Genomic DNA, 25,386 nt, shown 5'->3' on the forward strand with positions numbered 1-25,386 from the left:
GCAGCATGATAATCTCTCCCCCTCTGGTGAGTCTTGTTGCTTTCACGAATGGGAAAGACAGGCATTTTTAAGATGCTGGTGCTCCCTAGAATTATGTTCTTTCCGCAGCCATTCTGATGATGATGATAGTAAGTAAGGGTGGTCTTTAGGAACAAACAGTCATTCCTTATCTCCTTGACATGGGGCTTGGGAAGTCAGGGCTGGCAATTTCAATGTTAAATGCTCCTCTGACTGAAGGTAGGCTTGGGGCCCCCAATTATACACTGCAGTGACACTACAGTGGCTAATGTGTTGGGTGGATACTAAACAATGCCCCAATGAGAGGATGTCCTTAAAAGGCTACAATGACACACTGTACCGGAGTGATTGTTGGAGGCAAGGCTGAGCATGGTATGGGAAGATATATTACAGCATGAGACTATTAGATGCTGTGATAATCTAAGGGAGATATATACATTGGGACCTGGACAATTCCTTATGTGCACTGCCTTGGTAGGGCAACTATTCCATATAGGGTGCACTATCCATGAAATGCCCACCATTTCTTTTAGCAAACTTTATTGACTCATGGGCACAACAGGAAAGCGATCACATGTTATATGGCACTCTGTTGAAATCAGGAGCACCAAGCTGGGTGACCTTAGCGAATAGTGGCATATCCGCTTGAGGCAGAAGATGCTGGACTTAAAGTGGGCAGAGTGTTTAGGCACAGTGAAATTGATTTCCAGGAGGGCTGGCCTGAAATACACCCAGTTCAATTATCTGCACCACACTTATCTGTCCACTAAGTGGATTGGACGTATATGTTCCCTACGGTTCAGAATGTTTGCCCAAGGTGCATGAAGCTAAGGTGGACATTTATCGCATGGTGTGGTTGTGCCCTGTTGTCTTTCAGTTTTGAGAGGGGGTCCGGTGATGTTTGGAGGATGTGACCGGTTGGCTAATACCTAGGGAGTCACTTCAATGTCTTCTCAATCTGATCTCCAGCACGGAGAAAACAAAATGTGTATTTAAATTTGTGGAACTGGCCATGGTGTTCGAGAAGAGACACATCTCCACATCATGGAAATCTTAGTCTGACCCAGCCATAATGGAGTGGCAGTGGGATCTGAAGAAATAGACGTACGCAGAGGTAAGCATCCTATCTAGAACACAATAGACAAGTGGGGGAAGCACTCACTATTAAAAATAGGATGACTATTTAGCAAAGCTAACACTGATAAGAGACATACTTGAGATACATCATTTATGTATTGCTGTAGTGATAAAAACTGTCCCTGGGTGGATGCCATGGCAGTCCCTTATATATGCTCCTGCGCTAACTTATAATAAAGTATTGAGTGCATGGGGTCTGAAAAAAGGTAGACATAAGGTTAATGCAGGTACCTGTGGCCTACATGCACTGCCTAAAATAAAGTATATTTGACTGTGCCTGCTTGTTATGGCAATTACTATTCTCCAATTGTGCTAAGTTTGTATGTATTATTTCTAGGAGCCCTGGAATATGTAGAGGAACACACACTTATATGATGTGTTGAAATGGCTGTAGGCACTTGTGTTGTATAAACATGTTTACGGTTCTTTCATTGTGTAATGTACCTCCCAAACTCTTAAAATCTAATAAAGTACTAATGGGAAACACAACTTGGGAGCAAACAGGGCCATATGTTCTTGGGGTGCAGAGATGTAATATGAGTTAAGAAAGCATTCAGCTGTAGGATAAGTTGATACTCCATGAAACCGTTCTTTGAAACTAAAGAGTTCAGTGTGGGAACTGTGCTTGGGGTGATAGTTCCGGGGCCCAATTGTTCTTGGTTGCTGATCAAAAGGCAGCTCACCACTGAGCCTTTAACAAGTGATATCTATATTATGTTATCTATGTTCTGATCCTTTGAAAAGCCAATAAAAGAGGTTTAAATTGGATAGAAAATGGAGCTTAACTTTCTACTAAAAATCATCAGTGGTTGAAAGAGCTAATTTGTGAACAGTGAACACACACAACAGGAACTACTTCAACTGAACTGTCAGCCAATTAAAAATTAAGAATCGGAATCTAAAAGTGTACAGGATTTTTGAGTGATGCACAGCACCAAACGCAGATTTCATTCAAATGTTTATAAACTGCAACAAAATTAAGATTTGCTAGAGACCGATACTTCAAATTAAGCAAACTCACTAAACAATCTATTTGACTGAACATTAATTCACGTTGTCCTAAACTTGCCAAGTACCATAAACTGTGAAAGTGTGAGTCATATACAGATTTAGAATTTCTAAAACAATTCATATATGTACCTGGAGGAAGTGTTCTAAACTTTAAATAGACTCTTGATTGCTGTGAATGTTACAAGAACAAATCTCATACAATTTTGGGCAATAAGTAGCTCTTCAAACGAATAAGGAAATATTTCTAATGCGAAGGAATCAGTAAGTCGGCTACTGTGGTGGACTTCATTATTCAAGCCTCTTTAAAATGCCTTTCTCCTTAATGTTTGGCCTTTGCCTATCGCTGTGTCATTAAGATATTAAATTTAGATAAGAAGAACATTTGCTAGCTTAAAATGGGATTACATGACACAGTTCATTTTCTTGTGAGCTTTTTTAAATGCGTCTAATATATTTCAAGTTAAAACATTCCAGCATGCAGTTGCAGCATTTACTACGTGTGTTCACAGTTACTGCATTGTTTGAGAATGTTAAAGGTTAAAAAAGATTTACAACAAGATAAAATAACAGCACATGAATTATGTCTCACATATGAATATGTTATGGACTTGATGTGGCCTGTGGAACAAGGAAATCTGCTTTGTGGTCTAATCGAAAATAAACTTTATTTGATTTAACACTGTAAATCATAAAAGCATACAAAAAATAAAAGGCAGTTTTCAAGTAATAAAGATACTATCTAAAAAGTATGATAAAAACATGTGAAATACAGATAAAACTGGTAAAAGGAAAATTGCTTTATATAATTAATAGAATTGTTAAATTAAATTACATTTATAAAGCGTTAATCACCAAAGGTCTCTAAGCGCTGGAATCAGTTATAAAAGCTTTCTGTGGATGATAAAAGCCCATAAATAACGTGACAGGACAACACAGATATACAAACTTGGAAGGTATTGTAAAAACAAAAAAGCTGGTCGACACTGCACAAAGTTAAAAGATCTTAACAATGGCTTGAATAAACATTTTCTTAGATCTGAATATTATTTACAGAAAACAATGTGCATGGTGCTCTGGGTGGACACTTTATTACAAGGGCATTTCTCCAAGTCTTGTGACCAGTTGTTTATGTTGGGCAAGCTAGTTAGGCAATTAAAAAAATCCATTCTAAATCATGTCAATACAGATCTATGGCGAGCATTGTGTTCATTTATAAAATAAAGTTGCATATTATGTGTTGTCAAGATCAATTTATTATTACGAAAAGAAGATTTCAAATGTTCTGTAGCTAACCTTATATCGTATGTATAAACAAAGAGAGAGTGAGGGTAAAGAATCACTCTTCAACCCCTACTAACTGCATTCGAACAACAAAAGAGTGATCATGAGAGTACGTTTGAACCAGACTATAGGTTATACTTCACAAGAAGATTAAGCAACGGAAGACAAACATAAGAGGTAGGGAAGGATTAGTGAGGGGACAACCACCAGTTTAGTATGAAGAACCCTCACTCACCGACCTGGTCGGTGACATACTTCATCATAGGGTTCCCACCGGGTAAACCGAATGTCTGCCCGGTGAGCTTCAACGCCTGATGTTACAGCGGAGCTGGTTTTTGTGTTCGTGAATGGTGCAAAAAAAGGGTTTGCGTGATGTTAAAAGAAAGAAGTCTGTGTCTCAAAATTTTTTTTATTGGGGCCGTGGCCAAGATGGCGGGGGGAGCGGACGCTTCTTCCCGCAGCTCCTCCGGCCCGACGAGGCCCGAGCCCTTTTTCGGCAGCTTTTCTCCCCCCGCTGGAGTTCAGCGGCCGTGGGACGGGTGGCTTAGACCTTGGTGCGCACACCGGTGCTAAACTTTGGCCCCGAGTGCTTCTGCAGGAGCACATTCAGGGGTCGACAAGCTGGCTGCGGAGCGCCACTGAAGCGAAGCGGAGCGGATTCCCGACCGAGAGGCCTGGGTGGGCCCCGGCGCCAGTGTCTGGCTGCTTGGCGCGGAGTTTGCTTGCCTAATCGCATCGGCTTGTGCCCTGGCTGGTACACCGGATGATTAGCCACCGTGAGGTGCCGAGAAGAGAGACGCCTGTTGTCTGAACATGGAGGCGCTTGGGTCTGCGGCAGTAGCCTGATACACTGCGTGTGCCTCGGCCCTGTCACCAGTTTGGGACAGAGCTCAGGAGTGAGGGCCAGGTCATTCGACCCTTCTACGTCTCGACGGGCCCAGGAGGGACTCATTTCTGGGGCCCTGACTCTCTGCACGGCCTCGGCGGTGCCATCGGACTCGGAGGGTCTGCCTGGCTACGCCCAGCCGCCATCTTATCTCCACGGCAGCGGTGACGAATACCTCCTACGGTACCGTCTTGGAACAATTCCTGCACCCCTGGCCCTGAGCAGAACTCCCGTCCTAGGAGATACCACGGACCGGGTGGTCCTTGTAGTGGTCAGCGGCTTGGACTTTCATTGGAGTGCGGGTCGACCTTTGCGGCAGAGCCTGACCGCCATTTTGTCCTCGGAGGTACAGAACGCGTAGTGGTCCTACTGCAACGGACTCTACCCTCGGTGGTACCTTGCCCGTCGATGGGGACTCAACGACACCGGGACCTGCTGCCAGTGGCTCGGGATCGTCTATTTGGTTGAGTGGAGTGCGGTGGTCCATAGTGCACAAATGTCGGAGAACCGGGGCGCGAAGAGAGGTGACCGCACCCTACCGGACATGCTCAGCAGGGCCCAGCAACAACGCGACAGGGCGCAACCATCCCCAAGCTCTTCCAGAACCACAGGAGAACCGGCCGGGGGTGATCCCCCCGTCACAAGATCCTTCATGGAGGACCTGTTCAGCTCACTCAAGGCTGACTTTCAGACGCTAAAGCAGGAAGTAGCCAGCGAAGTGCGAGAGGTCCGCAGAGAGGTGGAGGGCCTTGGTGAACGGATGGAAACGGTAGAGGCAGCGGCTCAGCGGAGGGACGAGGAGATAGTCCATTTACAGCAAGACGTTCTCCGCCACAGGGAACAGCATGTTGACCTCCAGGCACACAATGAAGACCTGGAGAACAGGTCGAGACAAAATAACATTCGGGTCCCGTGTGTTCCGTCCGCAGAAGAGGGAACTGATTTGGCTGGCTACCTGAGGGACATGTTCAGGGAGATCCTGGGTGAGCCCGCGGACTTCCCGATCCGGATCGATAGGGCCCATAGAGTCGGCCGACAGCGGCAGTCGACGGCGCCTCCTCCGGACATTCTGGCCTACCTCCCGGATTTCCCAGTGAAGGAACGCATAATGGCTGAGGCCTGCAAGAAACAGCCGCTGACCTTCAGTGAACGGCCTGTAGCGTTGTTTCAGGACCCATCTGCCATCACGCTGCAGAAGCGCTAGGCCTTCAAAATCGCGACAGACTTCCTAAGAGAGAATGAAACACCGTACTCTTGGGGACATCCCTTTCGCCTAATTTTCCGCTGGAATGGCGTGCTGCACCAACTGCGCTCCTTGCAGGATGTCTGTGGTGTCCTGGGCCTCACGGCCACGGAGGAGAGTGAAGCGACGCCGGGCCGGAGGCGCCCTGATCGAGGGGGACGACGGCGATCGGCGAGGCGGAGATCGACGGCTAGTGCTGGAAGGCCGGACTCACCCACCATCAGGGTAGAAATGGCCAACGCTCTGAGAGAAGCGGCCAGGGACTCGGCCGCCACGAACGGAGTCGCCATGACGGCGTAGAATCGCTCCGGGGGGAGATGGACATAGCTTCTGCAATTACAGGTTTGGGGGTTGGAGGGGGGGGTCGGGGGAGAGGTGGGAAGAACGAGTGGCCGGACGTCCACTTTTTGTACTTTCCACGGACTTGTCCGTTTTGGGACATGACTGGGACAATGGGTTGTTCGGGTTTGGGTGGGGAGTTGGCCAGTTGCCACGGGTCTGATTTGAGGGGAGTTGGGGGTTGTTTAGGGGTAGAGGGGGCACCGTCCAGTATCTTACATGTTATTGCTTCGTCTCATTTTGCTTCTCCTGCGCTGCTGTCCCATGCCCTCCCCCGCTGATTGGGCACACGCGGCCTAGCACATACAGTCATTTGGGGATATATCGACACTGAAAGTAGTGACCCTTAATGTTAAGGGTCTGAACAATCCGGTAAAGCGGAGAGCAATCTTATCTTTGCTGGAGGGGGCACAAGCAGACATATGCCTCCTGCAGGAGACCCATTTACTACCATGGGATTGTCACAGGATGCGCTCTAACAAGTTTCCAACACAATTCTTCTCCTCTGCTGCATCTAAGACCGCGGGGTGGTCATTTTGATAGCAAGTTCCTTCAGGGGGGAGGTGTTGTACAAATTCGCAGAACAGAAGGGGAGGCTGTTAGCGTATCGCCTCAAGCTGGGGGACACAACGTTCACTATTGGCTCTTTATATAGCCCGAATGACCACCAGGAGCGCTTTCTTGACTCGGCGCTGGTGGACGTGACTGCCTCCCCAGACAGACATATCATTATAGGGGGTGATTTGAATATAGTTTTTGACTCCACACTCGATAGGTCCGCGCAGCGATACCCGCAGACTGGGGAACTCTCACAGGCTGGGAAGGCTCGAATCGCTGATATGGACCTGCATGATCTTTGGTGCACCCTTCACCCCACGAGTAGGGACTACTCTTACTATTCACATGCACACCGGACTTATGCACGGTTGGACCACTTATTGGTCAGTGGACCGATGTGTGCCTCCGCTACGGCGGCAGACATTGGGGTCCTGTCGTTGTCTGATCATGCGCCGGTCGTGGGCACATTTGCGCTTCCGCCGGCCCCCCCCTCTCGTGGGGTGTGGCGTCTTAGAGACACCCTCCTACATAAAAAAACTGTTGTGAAACACATTGAGGAAGCGATCCGGGAATATCAGGCACACAACGATAATTCGGACACCTCACTAGCGACGCAGTGGGCGGCATTGAAGGCGGTTCTAAGGGGGGAGTTCATTTCCATCTCCTCAGCAGAAAACAGGGAGAGACAGCGTAAGAGGGAGGAGCTGACTTCCCAGGTCCGAGAATTGGAACAGGTCCATCGCCGTAGCGGAGCTCCTAGGGTGTGGAAACAACTGAAGGCTGCCAGGAAGCTCTTGTCGGCGTTGGACATGGATAGGGCGGAATACGCGGCGCTGCGTCTGAAACACGTGTTTTACACGGGTGGGGACAAGTGTGGCAAACAGGCTCCGTATAGCGCATCAGCGTAACGTGGTAAAGGAACTGCTCGGTTCTGATGGGGTGGCAGTCTCTGACGACGCGGCTGTGGCAGAGACGTTCCGTAGATTCTATGAGGCGCTTTACATGGGGGAACCCCCTTCGCCGCAGGATACAGCGGACTACTTGGAGTCAGTGGCCCTTCCGGCACTGGACCCAGCACAGGCGGAACACCTCGAACGCAGTATTCATGAGGAGGAAGTGATATCCGCTATAGCCAGGCTCAAACATGGGAAAGCCCCGGACCCGGACGGTTACACGTCCCTGTTTTATAAAACCTTTTGCCCAGTTGTAGCTCCTATTCTTACCCGCCTATTTAACTCTTTCTCCGCGCCGGGGGCCATACCACCGGACCTGTTGAGGGCAACGGTCTCAGTGATCCCGAAACCTGGGAAGGACCAGGCCCTCTGCGGCTCGTACAGGCCTATCTCCCTCCTGAATGTTGACCTTAAATTATACACAGGGATTCTGGCGTCTAGATTGGCCCTGCATCTACCGGGCCTGGTTGAGGCTGATCAGGCTGGTTTTGTCCCCGGCAGACAAACCGTCGACAACACCAAGAGGGTGGCGCACATCTTGGAGAAAGCCTCGCGGATCCCAGGTGAGAGGATGTTGCTGGCGGTAGATGCTGAGAAAGCATTTGATCGCGTTCACTGGCCTTATCTCGAGCAGGTGCTCCGGAAAATGGGTATTGGAGAAAAATTCTGCTCGATGGTTTTCAACTGTTACAAGTCCCCTTCGGCTACAGTTAGAGTTAATGGGTGCAGCTCCCGCAGCTTCGAGATCGAAAGGGGTACCAGGCAGGGATGCCCGCTTTCCCCCCTCCTCTTTGCTCTCTATATGGAGCCGTTTGCCCAGAGAATTCGCCAAAACCCAGATGCGATTGGGGTCAAGATGGGGCGGTATGTCCATACGATCAGTCTCTATGCGGACGATGTCCTCTTGACCCTGGATGATCCAAGACGGGCCCTCCCGGCGTGCATTCAGGAACTAGGCGCTTTTTCGAAAGTGGCGGGTTTTAAGATGAATATGGGCAAGTCAGTGGCCCTGGATGTGTCCCTGGCCGCGGATACAAGACAAGATTTGCAACGGCTCTTCCCCATGCAGTGGTCGTCATCCCTGGTGCCTTACCTGGGGATTCTGCTAGCACCGACGTTGCCAGCGATGGTAACGGCCAATTATGCCTCCCTTAGTAGGAAAATCAAGGAAGAGCTGGGCCGCTGGAGTAAAGGCCTGCTGTCCTGGCTCGGCAGGATTGCAGCGGTCAAGATGACGGTCCTGCCCCAGATCTTGTATCTCTTTCGAGCTTTGCCGCTCCAGCCACCTACGGGATGGATAAGGCAGACGCAAGCCGACATTGCGCGCTTCATCTGGCAGGGCCGCAAGCCGAGAATGAAGAGGGTTATCTCCACGCTGGCCCCTGAGGCGGGAGGCCTTGGCATCCCGGACCTCCGGAAATACTTCCAGGCGGCGCAGCTGCGCTACCTGGTAGAGTGGAGTAGGTGGGAATCCGACAAGCACTGGCTCTTTCAAGACCAGGCAGTGGCGGGGCGTCCCCTTCAGGAGGTGCCATTCTTGCGACGGATTCACCGCCCCCCCAACTTATATGCTTCCTTTGTCACGCGGGTCCCCTTGAGGGTGTGGGATACGGTCAGTGAAGTTTGTGAACTCACCACATTCCCCTCACCTTTCACGCCGATAGTAGACAACCCTGATTTCTCCCCCGGTATGGAACCGGGCGCCTTCTCACACTGGAGGGAAGCGGGTTGCCGAGCGCTCTGCCAGGTATATGACTCTGAGGGAGTGGTCCCTTTTCAGCATTTGAAGCAGGAGTTCCACCTACCTGAGACAGATAGATTACGATACATGCAGGTCAGGCACTGGGCGCTTCAATCTCAGGTGCGAGGCACTGCTGATCGCCAGATAACGCCATACGAGCGGTGGTTGGTAACCCGCGTCTCTGATGCTAAGCTGATTACGGACCTTTACAAATTCCTGCAACCCCCCCCCGTTTCATTTTTATAACCCGGGTAGGGAACGCTGGAATAGGGAACTGGGAAGGACGCTTAGTCATAAGGAGTGGGATCAGATTGCGCATCGGGCGAGACACTCTGCATATCACACAGGTCTCACAGAAACACTCACCAAGGTGTCCACGTATTGGTATTATACCCCGGAGAGGCTACACGAAATGAATAGGCATATTGGGAAGGAGTGCTGGAGAGGATGTGGTCGGGTGGGGACTCTCACACATGTACTTTGGGACTGCCCCTTGTTAGAGGAATACTGGAAGGAGATTATTGATGAGATAGATGCTCATTTTGAGATTGAATTGCCACGCTTCCCGGCGTATGTCCTGCTGGGTCTACCGAATGGGCTGATGTACCAGCTGAAGTCCCGCAAGGGCAGGCAAATTGCGATAGCGCTGGGTTCGGCGATTCAGAACATCTTGATTCATTGGCGTACCACCACGGTCCCCTCCATCACGGGCTGGCTACACAGGCTCTGGCATGAACCATGAACTAGGTACGGGAGCGGGTCATTTCGCTGTGACATGTAAGATTCTTAGAGCAATGAATACATATCCTTTGTTTCCATACTACGGTGGCTGCTTCCGTCTCGGGATGCGGCTAATACTCATTTGAGTATTTAGGGGCACACACTGTTTGATCACATGAAACTAGTGGACAGGCCCATATCTTTAAAGAGCACTGCCCTAGCAACCATGAAACTATGAGTCTTATGAATGCTTGCTTAATTCAGTATCGCTGCATGCCACATCACGCAATGATTGCACTGTTGATAAACTATTTAAAAAAATTCTGAAGTTATTTTAGCCACAAAGATAGCACATGGAGGATTTGTTAAAGGTGGAGGATGGCACAGTAACAAACCACGTTATTGAGTGTAAGTGTGTGTATGCATTTACCACGTCGGAAACAATAGATTAACTTTGATGTTGCCGGCGTGCCGTATTTTCCCTTTTTTTCTTCAGAGGGTTATTGGACGCTGAGGAAATTCCGGGACGGTCCACCAAACCGTGAGTCTGGTTTATTTATTTAACATACCCTAAGGTTAGGATACACCTTAGCGAGTGTATACCGTCCGGGGTACTTACTGGTCCTGAAGAAAGCTCGGCTGACCTAGCCAAATTGAGCAGAGACATGTCGACCAACATTCTTTCACATTAAGGACACTACTGGTTCAAATTTGTAACCATTTGGCGTCCGCCCCATTGTTTTTAATGAATGCAATCTGGTCCCTGAATAAAAGAATTTTTGAGACACAGACTGCTTTCTTTTAACATCACGCAAACCCTTTTTTTGTACCATTCACAAACACAAAAACCAGCTCCGCTGTAACATCAGGCGTTGAAGCACACCGTGCAGACATTCGGTCTACCCGGTGGGAAACCTATGATGAAGCATGTCACAGACTAGGTCGGTGAGTGAGGGTTCTTCATACTAAACTGGTGGTTGTCCCCTCACTAATCCTTCCCTACCTCTTATGTTTGTCTTCCGTTGCTTAATCTTCTTGTTAAGTATAACCTATAGTCTTGTTCAAAGGTACTCTCATGCTAACCTTATATCCTCAGGCATTGATAAACATTCAGATTTTAGCTCTTTCCTAGAGATGTTAGTCAAAGACTCTGGATGACCAAAATAGTCAGAATGACCCAGATCTGCTTTGTAGTCTCTTTGTTTCCAAATGTATTCATATTGGGTGAGCCTGGAAAATCCCTTGAAATGTATTGACTTACTCCTCTTACTTGTAGAGATAAGAAGCCTTTAGAGAGATACCAAACCCCACTACTAAGGGATATACAATAACTAGTCCTAAATAAGCTGCTGTACAAATTGTGAGACATCCTTTTCTCAATCAAGGGGCACCTTCTACGGAATTTCAGATCTTACAACTGCACAGAGAGCAGCCAATAATCCAGCAATAAAGAAACCACTTCCACCTGACAGTCTAAATGAAGAATGCTGCATGAGTAGCAGGACAGTACTCCACGGGTACCCAGCTAAGCTTCTGTTATACACCCATCCACGCCTGGACCGCGCCCAGCGCCAGAACCCCAGGACCTCATCGGAGCCAGTAAACCCGACGGAGATACGACACCGCCACCCTCCACGCACTCAACACCGGCCGACAGCCAGCCTGCTACCAAGCCACCCCGAAACGCACGCACGGAGTCATCACCTGCCACGCCTGCAGCTTCTCCTGCACCCGATCCCGCACCACACCCGCCAAGCCAGACTCCAGCAACGATCACCTCAAGTGCATCCTGCTCAACACCCGCTCCGTGCACAGGCACGCCGTCAAACTCTGGGACCTTCTCGACACAACCTCACCAGATGTCGCCTTCCTCACATAAACCTGGATGAACGCCTCCTCAGGCCCCGACATCGCCATAGCCATCCCGGATGGCTACAAGATCGCCCTGAAGGACCGCGCCAACCAAACCGGAGGAGGCATCGCCATCGTCCACAGAAACACTATCCGCATCACGACCAACTCCGACGACACCCTCCCCGCCGCCGAACACCTTCACTTCCAGATACACACCGACCCCAAGACCACCCTCAGAGGCACCCTCGTCTACAGACCCCCGGGACCATGCACACAATTCAGCGAAGCCATTGCGGACTTCATCAGGCCCCATGCCCTCACCTCCTCAGACTACATCCTCCTAGGAGACCTCAACTTCCACCTGGAGAACAACAATGACCGCAACACCGCCACCCTGCTGGACAACCTGGCCATCCTCGGACTCAAACAACTGGTGAACACCCCCACCCACTACGCCGGCCACACGCTTGACCCCATCTTTTCCTCCAGCAAGCGCGTCTCCTTCAGCCACTCCACCGGACTCAACTGGACAGACCACCGCTGCATCCACTTCAACTTCAGGAGAACCACAACCCACCACCACCGTCAACGGGTTCCCCGCAGAAGCTGCAGCAAGATCACCGCAGATCAACTCACCACCTCCCTCAGCCAGAACCCACCCACCAACATGACGGACCCCAACGAAGCAGCCCGCAACCTCACACAGTGGCTCACCAACTGCGCCGATGCCCTCGCACCACTGAAGAACCCACCCAGCAAGAAAGCCCCTTGGTTCACCAACAGCCTCAAAAACTCCCCAAAAAACTGCCGCACCCTCGAGAAAGCCTGGCGCCACGATCAGTCTACAGTAAACATGACAGCCCTCAGGAACGCCACCCGCAAACATCACCAACTGATCCGCACCACGAAAAGGACCACATTCAAGAACGACTAGACAACAACTCCCACAACAGCAAGGAACTCTTCAACATCGTCAATGAGTTCTCCAGCCCCAGCGCCTGCAACAATGACATCACTCCCTCGCAGGACATTTGCGACTCACTCGCCTCGTTCTTCCACCGCAAGATCGCCGACATACACAACAGCTTCGGCGCACAGACCACGCAACCTACCACCGAGCCGGCGCCCCCCACCACAACCCTCCACACCTGGACGGTCAGCACCGAAGACACCACCCGCACAATGAACACCATCCACTCCGGCTCCCCCACCGACCCCTGCCCACACCACATCTTCAACAAAGCCGACTCCATCATCACACCCCAACTCCGGGACATCATCAACAGCTCCTTCGCCTCCACCACCTTCCCAAAGAGATGGAAACACGCCGAGCTCAGCGCCCTCCTGAAGAAACCCACGCGGACCCCATGGACCTCAAGAACTTCCGCCCCATCTCACTCCTCCCCTTTCCAGCCAAAGTCATCGAGAAGACCGTCAACAGACAACTCTCCGCATTCCTCGAGACCAGTGGATCCCTCGACCCCTCGCAATCCGGCTTCCGAGCAAACCACAGCAACGGGACCGCCCTGATTGCAGCCACCGACGACATCAGGCCCCTGCTCGACAACGGGAAAACAGTGGCCCTCATCTTCCTGGACCTGTCGGCAGCCTTCGACACCGTATGCCACCTCACTCTGATACAGCGGCTCAGCAACATCGGAATCCAAGGTAAGGCCTTGGAGTGGATTGTCTCGTTCCTCGCCGGTAGAACCCAGAGAGTCCGCAGTCCCACCGTTCCGATCAGCAGCCACCGAAGTCATCTATGGCGTCCCGCAGGGATCCTCGCTCAGCCCCACCCTCTTCAACGTCTACATGAGCCCCCTCGCAGCCACCGCATGCCGACACAACTTGAACATCATCTCCTACGCCGACGACACCCAGCTGATCCTCTCACTAACCAAAGACCCCGCCACCACCAGAGCCAACCTCCGGGAAGGAATGAAAGACGTCGCGGAATGGATGAAGCTCAGCCGGCTGAAACTGAACTCTGATAAGACGGAAATCCTCATTCTGGGAACATCCCCCTCCACCTGGGACGACTCCTGGTGGCCCCCCGCCCTGGGCTCCGCACCAAAGCCAACGGACCATGCACGCAACCTGGGCTTCATCCTGGACTCCTCCCTCACGATGACCAAACAGGTCAATGCATTCACGTCAGTCTGCTTCAACACACTGCGCATGCTCCGAAAGATCTTCCGTTGGATCCCCACCGACACCAGGAAGACGGTCACCCAGGCTCTCATCACCAGCCGACTGGACTACAAAAACACCCTATACGCTGGAACCACAGCCAAACTACAGAAAAAACTCCAGCGCATACAGAACGCCTCAGCACGACTCATCCTGGACATCCCCCGCTTCAGCCACATCACTCCCCAGCTGAGAGACCTGCACTGGCTCCCCATCAGCAAGAGGATCACGTTCAGACTCCTCACCCACACACACAAGGCTCTCCACGACATGGGACCCACATACCTCAACAACCGCCTCACATTCTACACGCCCACCCGCCAGCTCCGCTCCGCCAGCCACGCCTTCGCCTCCGTCCCACGCATCCGCAAGACGTCCGCCGGAGGAAGATCCTTCTCCTACCTGGCGGCCAAGACATGGAACTCCCTCCCGACCCACCTACGACTGACCCAGAACCATCTCGCCTTCAGGAAACAGCTCAAGACCTGGCTCTTCGAGCAATAGCGGATCCCCCCCTCCAGCGCCTTGAGACCCTAAGGGTGAGTAGCGCGCTTTACAAATCCCGTGATTGATTGATTGAAAGACATGACAGGTTGAACAAACTCGTGCCTACCTCGGCTGCAACTTTATTCGAGTCTAAATTCCAGTCCTGTGTTTGATTAATGCCACTGCAACTTGGTGATGGTAATCCAACTGCAAACATCAATACAGGGAAGAAAATTAGGAAATAAAATATCAAGAAAAACAAAGTGTCTTATGGAACAATGATTTAAATATTGTGGCAAATGTGTACAATTCGCATATGACAACTTCGAGCAGCGTCATCAAATCATGGGTTGGGTTTAGTTTCATTATATAAAAAAGGACTATGGAATAGCCCAGAACAATTTACTTATTTGATAGCATCAATGTGTTTTGGCGACAAATTACTTAGGTTTATAATGAGTTCTAAAGCACCACCAGGATGATTAAATGTAAATAGTCCCAAATACTGGCATATCTGCCCTCAGTAATGACAAGGCAAACAGGAACAGAGTTTCATCCAAGTGAAACAAACAGCAAAAGCTCAACAAAATACTGTAGGTTGGTTTGTTGAGAAAGGGTGCTCCTCAAAGGGCGGCAAACAAATACACTGATTTAACCCACGGTTAAAAGGGGCTACATCAAAGTACGGACTAACCTGACAACCTGGTTGCCAAAATGCAACTGGCTGCTACTGCAATGTTATCATTACCATTAGTACTCATGTTAAGCTAAACCAACAATCCCAACACACTCACCCCAAGCCCATCCCATTTGCCACGCAGTAGGAGCTATACAGAGAACACGCATTGTTAATATCAAAGTTCATTCCAATTAAAATAAAAATGAATGTGCTTACCTGAATTATTAAGCTCAATCGCAGTAAAAACAGGGATGTTGGATGTATTCGCTACAAAAAATGAACTTGCTGTGCGGCTGGTCATTAGGATGAAAGAGGGCTGGAAAACTAAAGAAAAACGTTTTTCTAAAATATTTTTTTTTACCATTTAAGTTAACACTGTCCAGACTGAAATAGGCATTTTGCTTTGAATGTTGACAATTTTTACAAACCATAACGAAAGGTGCATTTTTTTATTTTAGCAATTGTAGGGAGCAGAATTATCTCAGGCAAGCAAATTTAGCACTTAATCAATAAGGAGCTACAGAGGGAAAGACGGACAGGTCGCCCTCTACTCAACATGCAATCTCAATACAAAGACCTGTTCATCAAAGGCTCCTCATCTGGAGGACAATTATATAAGTGGAGGAGGGGGTTCCATCACTCTTTCTCCCATAAACACTCCTCACCTTCACCAGAGGTAGTGTCCTCCCACTTTATTGCCTAGCTTTAAAAAAAAACTTTTACAAATGACAGTCACAATGCCTCGGTACCCGCTATACATACAGGGGTATACCTTTGATAATATATCAAGGAAGGTCACGTCAATCTATGTGTGAACTTAAGAAAAAGTGTGAAAGGACAAGATGGCACCTCACGTGCGCACCACCAATAGAGCTTGCTGATTGGTACTCACCAGCTATGCGACTTATCGCATCATTGGTAGCCATCTTGCCTTAAAGAATATACCCCCAGATTCATCATTGTCCCGTTTTGCGAGTCCTTAATAGCGATTATTAAGGAATCGCTGTTAAGGACTTGCAAAACGGGATTCATGTAGAAATCGCAATTTTATTTGTGATTTCTACAGCTTCCTTATTTGCGATTTAGCAAATTGCTAATCGCAAATAAGGAATGACTCCCCATTCATTCCTATGGGCCTTAAGGCCCATAGGAAAGAATGGGGAATCATTCCTTATTTGCGATTAGCAATTTGCTAAATCGCAAATAAGGATGCGATTTCAAGGGTACCAGGGGTGTCCAAAGGACACCCTGTAGCACCCCTGAAATGTAAATGTAGACAGATGTTGCGCGCACACATGTCCAAAGGACATGTGCATTTTTCTAAGTTTTCGCTATTTACCACGAAGTCAGACTTCGCGGTAAATAGCGGCCAAAAATAGCGATTTCGCAATTTAAATTGGTTTCTTAAATTCAATTCCTCGCAATTTAGCGATTTCGCAAATTGCGATTTTTGCATTTGGGATGATGAATCCCAAATGCAATAAAAGCGCTTGCAAGGGCCAAATTCTGCGAATCTTGCCCTTTGCGAGCCGATTCTAGCTTCATGAATCTGGCTGAAAGATGTGTCCCAAAAATTAGTGCAAAAAAATAATAAACGTGTAATGTGTGTATCACAACTACCACGAAAGCAAGACCCCGTGAAAGTAAAATTGAAGTAAGTAGCACAATTACCGATACCAACTTTATTTTTGACTTGTGCACTTATTCGAATTTAAAACCGGCTGCTTTTATGTGTATGGGGTTCGGAGGCATAGTGGCTGTCATTTGTAAAAAAAAAAAATGTTTAAAGTTAGGCAATAAAGTGGGAGCACACTACCTCTGGTGAAGGTGAGGAGTGTTTATGGGAGAAAGAGTGATGGAACCCCCTCCTCCACTTATATAATTGTCCTCAAGATGAGGAGCCTTTGATGAACAGGTCTTTGTATTGATAAAGCAAATTTAGCAGCCTACAGACATAGTGGCTCAAGCGAAACACACATGGGGAAAACATGTTGTGGGATAGGACAGAAACCTCAAGACCCACCCGCCCCCCCCCCCCCCCCCCCCCCCCAAGATCGGTCTTTGTGGAGAAATGCCACATGAACAAAATTAACCAAAGGCACTCAGGAAATTAAGACACATGTTGACAGACACATTTAGAAGCAAGTATGATCAATTTAAGGTGTGAAAAGAAACCACCAAAAAGTGTTCGAAAGTAGGAGAGACTACTCTGAAATAAACAACAAACTGACCATCCAACACTTTGCAATTTTAATGGTTATGTTTTCCAATAAAACAAACTAATACATGACCACGTAATCGTCTTTGGGAAAATTGGTAGAATGGGGCATTCCAAGTAATTTGTTAAGGACAATCATATCATTGTATAACGGAACTTGGGCTTAAGTTAAAATAGGAGATGGAGGCAGAGTCATGAAAAAAACAGACATAATGAATGGCCTAAAACAGGGATGTATGCTTGCCACGAGTCTGTTTAATTTATACCTTTCTGACTTCGAAAGTTACCTTCCACAAGAGGAAAACCGCCCCCTTAGCTTGACAAGAGACAAATTAGGACACTTGTCGTATGCCGATAATATTTTCCTTTTGAGCCAAACGCCACTTTGCCTGCAACAATGTATGAATGCACTAAAAACCTACATGGACCACCAAGGCTTAGAGCTGAACTTAAACAGAAACCAAACTCGTCCGCCTGGTTGATACAACATTATAAGTCATTTACTTGGTTCATCGAGGACAAAAATGTCGAGGTAGAAGCCACATACAAGTATTTAGGCATCAATATCGAACACCAGATGTCCCCCAGACACCACAGAGGCGAGCCAAAAGCACATTTGCTAATATTTGGGTTTAAGTTGCTGAAAAAGGAGGGGGAGGAGCTTGCCAGGGCTCAAGATGGCCGCTTCTTGATCGCGCGCTGAAAGCCATCGTTAACTTGTCAAGAATCCTGACATCACAATGAAAATAATAGCTGACTGCGACACACCTGGATACGCTCGCTAAGCGCTTTCGATTGCTGTCCTGGTCGAACCGTAAGGTGATACCGTAGCGCAAGGAGTCGTTGCAGCCTAGTGTAGTTCACAGAGCCCTGGGGTGGGTCCTGTGTCGGAGGGGTGGCGGACCCAAAGTTTCCCCTAACCCCGCTGATCGGAAATCCTCGTCCAAGTGTAAGTGGGCTGCAGCCGGACTACGGACGTAGCTGCTGGCGCTGTTCCCTTTCGGCGCTGTGAGATGGTGGCTTCGAGGCGGGGTGGGGACTGCGCGGCACACCTACCTGGATCCTGCCGCGGGGGACCATGCCCCTGGGCATTAGACTAGAAAAACAACCCACCTGCTTATTAGCAAAACAAAGAAAGACTAATAAGCAAAATAGTCTGATAAGAATTAAATAGAAACGTTGCAATTCTTAAAGCAAGTGTTCATGCTTATTTTTCATGCACATTTCAATAATTATTGTTTAGACAATAACTACTCAGCATAGGCAGGTGTGTTGTTTTTCTAGTTATTATTGGCTCAGCCTTGCTGAGTTTCGAGTCAAAACCCTCTTCTGTTATTAAACCTGGGCATTAGACAGCACCCAGTGGATTGCACGGGTTCGGACTGGGGTCTGCAGCCCTGCTCCTTGGGACCAGAGCGCGTGGCATATTCTCTGTCCCTATCTGTGGAGGCCACACACTGGCAGATCCTGACCTTGTGGAGTACGCTGGGCCTGGAATGAACTGCTGGCTATTGGGCCCTGAGAAGCAATGGCAGAGAAGCGAGACACTTAAGCAGAGTGACCCGCATGCCCTGTGTCCCACAGGATTGTGGCCTGGGCTTTGCTGCTCTGGCCCTCCGGACTGTGTGTTTCCTCACATGCACGGACTGACTGTGACAATGGAGTCGTGGTGAATGCTACCCCTATCCTTTGCACATAGATGGGATGGTACTCGCATTCACCCTGCGCCACATCTTGAGACTCCAGCAGTCACCCTGGCAGTGATGGAGGCCCTGAGATCTGCCCCAGATCACTAACCTACTGCCCGGGATCCGTGGCCTCAGAAAATTTTCCTGGTGAACACGTGTCTGTTCCCTGATCGGGTCAGATGTCATGCCTGATTTGTAGTTGGGTGAAGTCCTTCCACTACCTCTCTCACCTGGCAAATCTCTATACTGCGTATTGGGTGTCTCCAGATCATTGCCCGCCAACTGCCTATCGTCTTAATTTCTAGCTTTGGTCGCTACATAGATGAAACTGCCCGGCACCCCTAGCCTATATTGCACTGCTCACTGAAAGAAGCAGAATCTGAGAGGTGTTGCTGCGCGGTCCAGGGACCCCGTCCCCCCCACTGAAATGGGTGCAGTTTGAGCAGCGTAAGTCAAGAAATAAAGATTTGAGCAAGGCCTATTTGCCTGATCAGCAGAGGGACATGGATGAGGAATCGACTGGAGATATACGTCAAATTCTGGCTTCTATGCAGAAAAGCCTGTCCGCCATAGACCGGAAAATTGATTCATTAGCCTATAGTATTGACCGCATGTTGGAGAGACTTGATAAACATTCCCAATGTCTCGATATAGCCGAACGACGCACAACGGAAATGGAAGAGGCTAAGATGGAGACAGACTCTGTCCATTTTGGAAGATCCTCACAGTAATACAGGACTAGGCTGAAGACTTTGAGGACAGATCAAGGAGAAGCAATATTCGCATCACCGGCCTTCCGGAATACCCGCCCACTGGCAATATGGAGGTATTTTTGGAGACTGTTGGTCACGCTGCTGGGCCGCGATACCTTTTCTTCCATGTTTGTCGCTGAGTGAGCTCATCGCTCCCTTGGTCCCAGGCCTCCACTGGGCACGGCTCCTTCCCCTATTGTCGCCAAACTCTAAAACTACAGAGTCAGGGATTCTGCGTTTAGGCAGGCCAGGGAGAAAAGAGCTCTCCAATATGAGGGCTCCTTGATTTCCCACGTCCCGGACTTCACCATGAAGGTACAGGAGGCCAGGCAACAGTTTCCCCCCTTGAAGCGGAAGCTGCGCGACTATAACCTGGACTATGCCATGCTTTACCCTGCCAGGCTGAAAGTTACCATGAAAGGCAAATCTAAGATATTCCTAGATCCCAGGTACTTGAAGGAAGCCCTTGGGGAATACACCAAACCGGACGAACGGAGTGGAGATTCGGAGAAATTGGCTGAGGCTACTGTGTGCGATCTGAAGGAACAAGACTAGCATGGTGGGCTTGTGAAATCCTTCTGTAGCTTCTGAAGAGTAGGTGGCAATGGAGATTGCTCAAGGGCATGCACTGCTGAAGGGGACTGTCACCCAAGCTCCGGAAGATCAAGGGGACATAATTGATTGTACTTTGGTACATGCATTTGAATAATATGGTCACAATTAATATGCTTTTGGACCGACTGTGGGCCATTATTGTCATATCACAGCCTATAGGGCTGACAGAGAGTGGGAGGTGGTACCCAATCCTCACTTTTATGTTAAATTTCATTCTGACACGTACTTGATGTCTATTATTTGCTCAGATGGCGAAACTTGATCTCTACTATAGTGGAGTACTAGGCGGCAAAGTGGCAAAATCCGCCACTGTGTGTTACCGGCTTAATGGCGTTATGCCAGATATCAATTGAATTTCGGTGGGGCGGGGGGAGCTTTGATCCATTGGTTTGTTATACTGATCACAGTGTACTTAATGCTTGTATATGCAATACTGGTAGGGCGTTTCTGCAGTCATGGATATGGAGTAGCAAGACTGACATAAATGGCACATATATAGCACTGATAGTCAGTCACGATGCAAGGCCAGGATAGTAAAGTGTGGTTCCTTACATGGAATGTAAGGGGTCGCAACGATTTCAGAAAGGTAAGAAAAGTGTTGGCTTATCTCACCAGTCATGGTATAGATGTCGCTCTTTTGCAGGAAACCCACTTGCCCACGGACAGCAAACTACTTACACGTAGACAATTGCATGGCCCCTTTCATGCGTCTGGCTATTCCACTCACGCAAGGGGGGTACTCACTTGAGTTAACCCAAAATCTGAAATCACCTTAGAGGCTATTGAATTAGACGTGGGGGCAGGGATGTTATCTCAAGGGTGTAGGGGGCGGGGTATGTAGTCGTTGTTAATATTTATGGTCCAAACTTTGGTAACCCACAATTCTTTCAAGAACTGCTGGAACGTTTGTGTGGGGACACCTCTCTGCCGCAGATTTGGGGAGGGGATTTCAACTGTGTTCTCGACCCGACATTAGATTGCTCTGGAGGGCCTGCCAGGCACCAGTCGGCTGCAGTCAAAACTATTACGGATTTGATTACCCAATTAGACATGCTGGATGTTTGGCGCACATGCTCTTTGGGGGCAGTGGGCTTCTCCCACTATTCCACACCTCAAGGCCTCCACACAAGAATAGACTATTGGTTCACCTCCAGAGCTCTGCTCAACCATGTACGAGACTGCGTGATACACCCTTGTTCTTATTCGGACCACTCACCAATACTGCTGGACATGGAGTGCCAGCAAAGGAGACAATTATTGAGGGTAGAACCCACTATCCTCGAGGCTGAGCACTCTTTTTACGAAGAAAACAAGTTTCTACTCCAAGTTTTTCTTTTTCAAGTTCATCAATTTTATTTGCATGATTCAAATCGTAGTCGTTGAAACGTTGTATATTTATAAGCAAAAATTCATAGCGAACATAATTCCATTCTTATGTCGTCATAAACTGATTCTCAAGGAAGTTTCCATTCACCCAATGCATTTCGGGTCCACAACAACATGACCCTTCGTCAGGGGTCTGAAAATTAAGCGCAAACAGGACCAAATTAGTCACTCTTACGGTATACTACAACATTAAACATAACACTTTGTCACAACGTGATATCGAGAACACATCAAGTGATAACTCCATGAAAATTAAACCATGAATCACAAACATTTAAAGTCGACTAGCGGCTACATTTAACTCTGACGACTGAAACTCAAAATTTGTATTTTAAAACACTAAATCAAACACTTTATCACTTACGAGTAATGGGACGCGGCAGCGTCTTCACGGTTGGGATTCAAATTCCGTGTGTGTGAACGGAAGTTCTGATCACGAGATTTAAATCACCTGATCGGGCCCGCGGCCAATGACGGCCCAGTGACTCCGATCATGTGAGAAACCTTTTCCGTTTTCCGAGCCATTAGTTGAAAGAAAGTACAGAATTTGAATCTCAAAACTTTAAATATATCACATTGTGTTGTGCTAAACAATTGCTGAAATGCTTGTTATAATCAACAGACAATTCAACCATCGAGATATTGGGAAAATGTGCGGGGATCAGAAAATGTCAAAAGTCAACGCTGAAGTTCCAAATCATAAAAAACATGCATGTTCAATCCGGTCATTTAGCCCGAAGGGCTGGGTTGAATTCGTTTTTTTTATCCAATGAAATTCTGCCCTTAGTCTCTGTTTCACAGGATCCATGTCTGGGCGTTGCTGGATGCTCTCGATAACCATGAATTTTAATTGAGAAATTTGGTGACCCATTTCTTTCCAATGGCTTGCCAACACTGATTTCACGTTGCTCAGTCTGATATTGCTTTTATGCTCCGTGATGCGGACCTTGATCTTACGCTCTGTTTGGCCAATGTAGATTTTTCCGCATGGGCATTTGATTAGGTAAATGCAGTTGGCGGTATCATATGTACTGGATGTAGGAGAGTAGGGTCTGCAATCCTATGATCACCCAGATTTTTTGCTTTTGTTTCACTGGTTTACGACTTTCTCGGGCTGTGGGCCTGCCAATCAGACCCACAGCCTAGCTGTTCTCTCGCTAAATTGATATGTGTACCTTAGGTGCATTACCCAATTGGAACTGGGCCACCTTGTCAGACCCTGTAACTCAGGGCATCGGTGTACCCAGGGCCTACCAGGGGCTGAAGCATGTATTATGCCACCCCTGGATGGCCATCTAAATCTGACACAACTGGCTGCGTGACAGCTGGGGCAACGTGGCGTACTCGCCCTTTGCTTTAGATATAGTATACCTATATCTAACCCTCAAATGGACACCCGAATTCCTATCAGCCACTCCTATGGCAGGCCTTGACAATCCTGAAGGCAGAGTGCGTGGAATCGTGTGAATTGGGCTCTGGCACGAGCCGAGCCCGGTTGCAGCTTGCGGAACCAAGACCCAATGGCTGTTCCATGATAACGCGTACCATATTGGTAACTTCGGTATCGCGTTATCAAGACATGTCGAGTAAGTTGTCATACAAATCGGGATGCTGATCCCTCGCCAATGCTGGCGACGGGGTTAGCATTCCACCCTTCTAGAGGGACACGACATGTACGTAACTGTGAACCCCGGTTAAAGTTAACTGAAGCCTCAGCTCCACAAAATGGATGCTGCCACCACAGACACGAGTCTGACCTCCTGCTGCTGGGAGTCCTTCCAGCGAGGAGAGCATGGACAAAGTGTTTCCTGTCCGGGGCGGTGCTTGCACCATCCCAGACAGGGTTTTGTGTATCCTGGGTAGGCAGGTCTTTACAGGAAGGGGACTGCGGAGTGGCACCCCGGTGCTCACTACGCATCTGCCGGCTAGAACCAGTTCCAGGGGCACACCAGCCCCTGACCTGGGGAAGGTCCGGCATGGGAGAGGGGTGTAACTACCCCCCTTCCTGGTCCCACCCATAGGGCAGGACCTAGTCACGTACCCACCCCTTTCTTTAGGATAAAGGCAGGCGCGGGGACCCTTCCAAATTAGATCATCTTTGAATCAAGAACTACTTTCTACGAAAGGAACTCTCGACTTCTTCTCAAGATTTCTCCCTTGTGGCTAAGGAGTAGTCACCCTGCATCCGCAGGCACCATCTAAGAACTCTGCGGTTTGCTGCACGTCCTTCCTCAGGAATCCGACTGCCCAGCTCGACGAGAACCGGCTTCCCTGGCACCTCTGACCTCTACCCACATCAGCTCAGCTGAGATCTGTGGGTGCGACGAGACCTCGAGGGACCGGCCATCTTCCAAACCTGCACGATTTCTTAAACCAGCACGACCACCGAGGGATCCTCTGGTGAGTGCTCTGGGGTCCGAGAAGCCCCGACCCTGAGCAGCTCCAGCACCGAAGTTCAGCCTCCCAGCATCTCCACGATCTGCGTGGGGCCCTTCTGCTTTTTGCTGCTCATCACGTTGTCTGGCTACTAGCCCACTGGCTTGTGGCCTTCTCGACGACGCCCGACAACTAAACGCTGCTAGTCTGGTTGCTCCAGACTGGCCTTTGCTCCCTTCTGAGAGAGGAGCACCCGGGCCCTCCTGGTCCACTCAAGACGCCGTTTTTAGGTCCACCACGTGGCCCTGAATTTGCCAAGGCTTGTTGCCCCAATCCTGGGCCCAGCGACGCCGACAGCATCAACCTTCGTGGGACAGCTCGCACCTCCATCCTGGTCGCCGACAACGCCTCCTGGTCCGTGAGACTGCAGAGCCTAGCGCCGCCCACTCACCTAGTCGAGGTGACGATCATCCGGTGCCCTCCTGGTACCCTCTGACTACTGGCTAGTAGTTACGAACTTGGTCCCCTCTGCTTTCAGGTGTCATCCATCTCTGATCCAGGCTTGGATCTCTACGAACTATCTCCACTGGTCGCCGGCCAGCAACTCCTTCCTTCCGGCTCCTGGTTCATCAGCGAGGACTCCCGACGTCTGTAAAGACTTGTGCAGCCGCAGCCCCCGGGCTAGGTAACTTCGGCATTTCGGTGCCCGCATAGCCTCAGTATCTAAGGGTCCCGAGTCCCTATCGCTTCCGACTTACCTTATCGGGTTCGCCCAAGACCACTAACTTTCCGTGCCCTCGGGCACTTGTATAGATTGTGCACTTGATGTATTTTCCTAAGAGTTTCGTTGTGTGCTTAGTACCCCGGCCTCATAAAGAGTACAGGGCTGTTGTGATTCTAATAAATACACTGTTTATTTTCATAACACTTGTGTGGTGTCCTTTCACTTGGTGTTCAAGGGGTATGTGATGGTATAACAGCTGGCTTAACACGCCCTCTAGAGTTTAGCCCGAAGACTGCTCGTATCCACGCTACTAGGATAGCTGGTCTAAGGTTGACTTACAACCAATCACCATAAGGGTCGTTTGGACCGATGCATAGTGATCACTAGAATAGTGAGCACTGCATATCGGGCCAACTTCTCACACTGGAGTGATACAAATTGATTGGAAAACCTTTTGTCGGATGACTGATTGTTCTACCCGTAATAACATTATTGCAATGAATGCAATTGAAACATTTGGACATGCCTTTC

General features: G+C 49.0%; 1 protein-coding gene across 1 annotated transcript in view; it reads right to left on the reverse strand.

Moving 5' to 3' along the window:
- Positions 1-25,386, reverse strand: part of TCTN2 (tectonic family member 2) — a 229,100-nt gene that overhangs the window by 172,089 nt on the left and 31,625 nt on the right. The window contains exons 2-3 of the mRNA XM_086942904.1: positions 15,313-15,420; positions 14,545-14,624 (exon numbers count right to left, since the gene is read on the reverse strand). Of these exons, the coding sequence (XP_086799030.1) occupies positions 14,545-14,624; positions 15,313-15,420 (188 nt within the window). The remainder of the gene's footprint in view (positions 1-14,544; positions 14,625-15,312; positions 15,421-25,386) is intronic.

This window comes from Lissotriton vulgaris, chromosome 11 (genome assembly GCF_964263255.1).
Source record: "Lissotriton vulgaris chromosome 11, aLisVul1.2, whole genome shotgun sequence".
NCBI lineage: Eukaryota > Metazoa > Chordata > Amphibia > Caudata > Salamandridae > Lissotriton > Lissotriton vulgaris.